This window comes from Otolemur garnettii, unplaced genomic scaffold, assembly GCF_000181295.1.
Source record: "Otolemur garnettii isolate 467f Iridium unplaced genomic scaffold, OtoGar3 scaffold00051, whole genome shotgun sequence".
Taxonomy (NCBI): Eukaryota; Metazoa; Chordata; class Mammalia; order Primates; family Galagidae; genus Otolemur; species Otolemur garnettii.
In genome coordinates, this window is record NW_003852446.1 from 11,440,933 (window position 1) to 11,443,520 (window position 2,588).

A 2,588-nucleotide genomic window follows, 5' to 3' on the forward strand; every position below is an offset into this window, starting at 1 on the left:
GTGGCCTAAGACTCAATTTAACTTCCTCCACAGAGGTCCAAGGAGAAAGACTGAGCAGAACAACAGGAACTCTGTGGGATCCTAGTGCAGTGCTGGTGCTCTCACCAACACCTGCAGCGGGGCCCTGGTGAAAGCCAAGGCTGCCTCTCCTTGCTGAGAGAGCTCACATGATGTCATTCTTTCCACCTAGGTGCTGCCTCACCAGCCTCTTGGTCCACCTGCCACCTGCTGTCCCTGATCGCAGCCATCATGCCTCGTGGTCAGAAGAGTAAGCTCCGAGCTCGTGAGAAACGCCAGCAAACACGTGCTCAAAACCAGGCTTTCAGTGTTCCTCAAGCCATTCCAGAGGAGGAGGAGGAGGAGTTCTCTCTTTTCTCTCCTCCCTTCCATTGCACTTCTGTTTTTTCAGGTGAGACACCTGAGCAGACCTCAGAACCAGGCTGTCAGTGTTCCTCAGGCCATTGCAGAAAAGGAGGAGGAGTTCCCTCTTTTCCTTCCTCCCTTCCATTTCACTTCTATTTTTGCAGATGAGACTCGCCAGCAGAACCGTGCTCAAGACCAGGCTGTCAGCATTCCTCAGGCCATTGCAGAGAAGGAAGAGGAGTTCTCTCCTTTCCCACCTGCCTTCCGTTGCATTTCTATTTTTTCAGGTGATACCCCAGGCTCCCTGGATGTCTATATGTCCCAGGCATCTGGGGAAGGTCCAGGGCCTAGCTATCTTCAAGGAGCTACTGCTGCTACTAAATCTGATGAAGAGTCTGAGAGTCAAGATGAGGCAATAGTAAGCAGCTCCCAGGCATCACTCTTCACTCTGAGACCAGCCAGAGATCCTCTGACCAGGAAGGCGGGCCGGCTGGTGCAGTTCCTGCTGGAAAAGTACAAGAAGGGAGAGCCCATCCTGAAGACCGATATGCTGAAGGTTCTCCATAAAAGGTACAAAGACCACTTCCCTGAGATCCTGAGGAGAGCCTCTGAGCGCATGGAAGTGGTCTTTGGCCTGGAGTTGAAGGTAGTTGACCGTGTTAATGTGTCATACACTCTTGTCAGCAAGCTGGCCTTCTCTGGGGAGGAGGGTACAAGTGGTGATAATGGGTTGCCAAAGTCTGGTCTTCTGATGATGCTTCTGGGGGTGATCTTTGTTAAAGGCAACCGTGCCACTGAGGAGCAGGTCTGGGAATTCCTGGATGTGCTGGGGTTGCATCCGGGGAGGAAGCACTTAATCTATGGGGAGCCCCGCAAGCTCATCACCAAAGATATGGTGGAGCAAAACTACCTAGAATACCGTCAGGTGCCCAATAGTGATCCCCCAACTTATGAATTCCTGTGGGGTCCCAGAGCTTATGCTGAAACCACCAAGATGAAGGTGTTGGAAATACTGGCTAAGATTAATGACACTGTTCCTACTGCCTTCCCCAATCTGTATGATGAGGCTGTGAGAGACGAGGAGGAGAGAGGAGTAGGGAGACGTGCTCGCAGGCTTGGCCCTGTTGCGGCCAGGGGCAGGTTCTAGGACCATGTCCCTCAGATCCTCCCATACCTAGTGAGATTTTCCACTTTCTATCTGAAGAGAGCAGTTAACCTTCTAAGGAGTGCAGAGTAGTCAGGGCTTGAGGGAACGAGATGTTTAACTCTTTTTTTTTTTTCCTGTTACACATGAGTAACTTGTGGCTTTATCTTTTTCTTTCTTTGTTAGTTTTCAAATGTTGTTCCCTTTAACTGAAGATTCATTTTGTTCACAATCTACATGTGGTAATGTTATAGATGACATATTTATTGCTATTTTTCAGTTTAAAACTAAGACTTTTGTTATGTTTAAATAAATTGAAATACTGTAGTACTTTCTTCTCATTATAGCATATGGTAATATGACATTGTAATGGGTATTTTGATGGAAATGTTCAAGAACTCCACTGGAAAATAGTTGAGATCACACAATGGTGAAACAAAATTAAAGTGGTTTATTTGCAATTTTTCTACACATGAGTAACTTACAGTTGTATCTTTTTCCTTCTTTGTAGTTTTTGCAATATTCTTTTTAACTGAGTGTTTATTTTGCTTTAGTTTTTTTAATGATCTGACCCTCACATTTGTTGCCATTTAATCGTTTTCAATGTTACAGTTGGGTATTTATAATACACATTCAGAAACCATTCATACTTTATTTGTGCTGAAGAACTAGATAACCTATTAATGGAATATAGATTTTATGATAATGTGAGAGAACCCCTAAGTACAATACTTGACATCATCCTCTGGAGAACACAATAGTATAAACAGAAACATGAAAGTTGTTTAATTCGGTGTGCTTTGTTCCTTTTAACATTTCTTCTAATATAAATAAAAATCAGTTGGACTTATTTAGCTGAGTCTAAAATGTGTGGGTTTTGTGTGTTTTTAGTACACTGTGCATCTATACCATCTACTCAGCAAAAAAAAAAAAAAAAGTTTCTGATTACAAGGTGGTATTTTCTGAGTTTAATTATATGAGATGCGGTGATTGATGTGCCCTTGAATGGATTTACTAAGAATATTTTTACAAGGGTGGTATGTTCAAGGGACTTCCATAGGCTCAAATTGCCTCAAATATT

General features: G+C 43.7%; 1 protein-coding gene across 1 annotated transcript; it reads left to right on the forward strand.

Annotated features, from left to right (window-relative positions):
* The first annotated feature begins 249 nt into the window (after positions 1 to 249).
* LOC111725991 (melanoma-associated antigen B2-like) lies at positions 250 to 1,510 on the forward strand. Its single transcript, XM_023514353.1, has 2 exons — positions 250 to 409; positions 528 to 1,510. Exons 1-2 carry the CDS (start codon positions 250 to 252, stop codon positions 1,508 to 1,510), a joined length of 1,143 nt encoding a protein of 380 aa, XP_023370121.1.
* Positions 1,511 to 2,588: the final 1,078 nt, after the last annotated feature.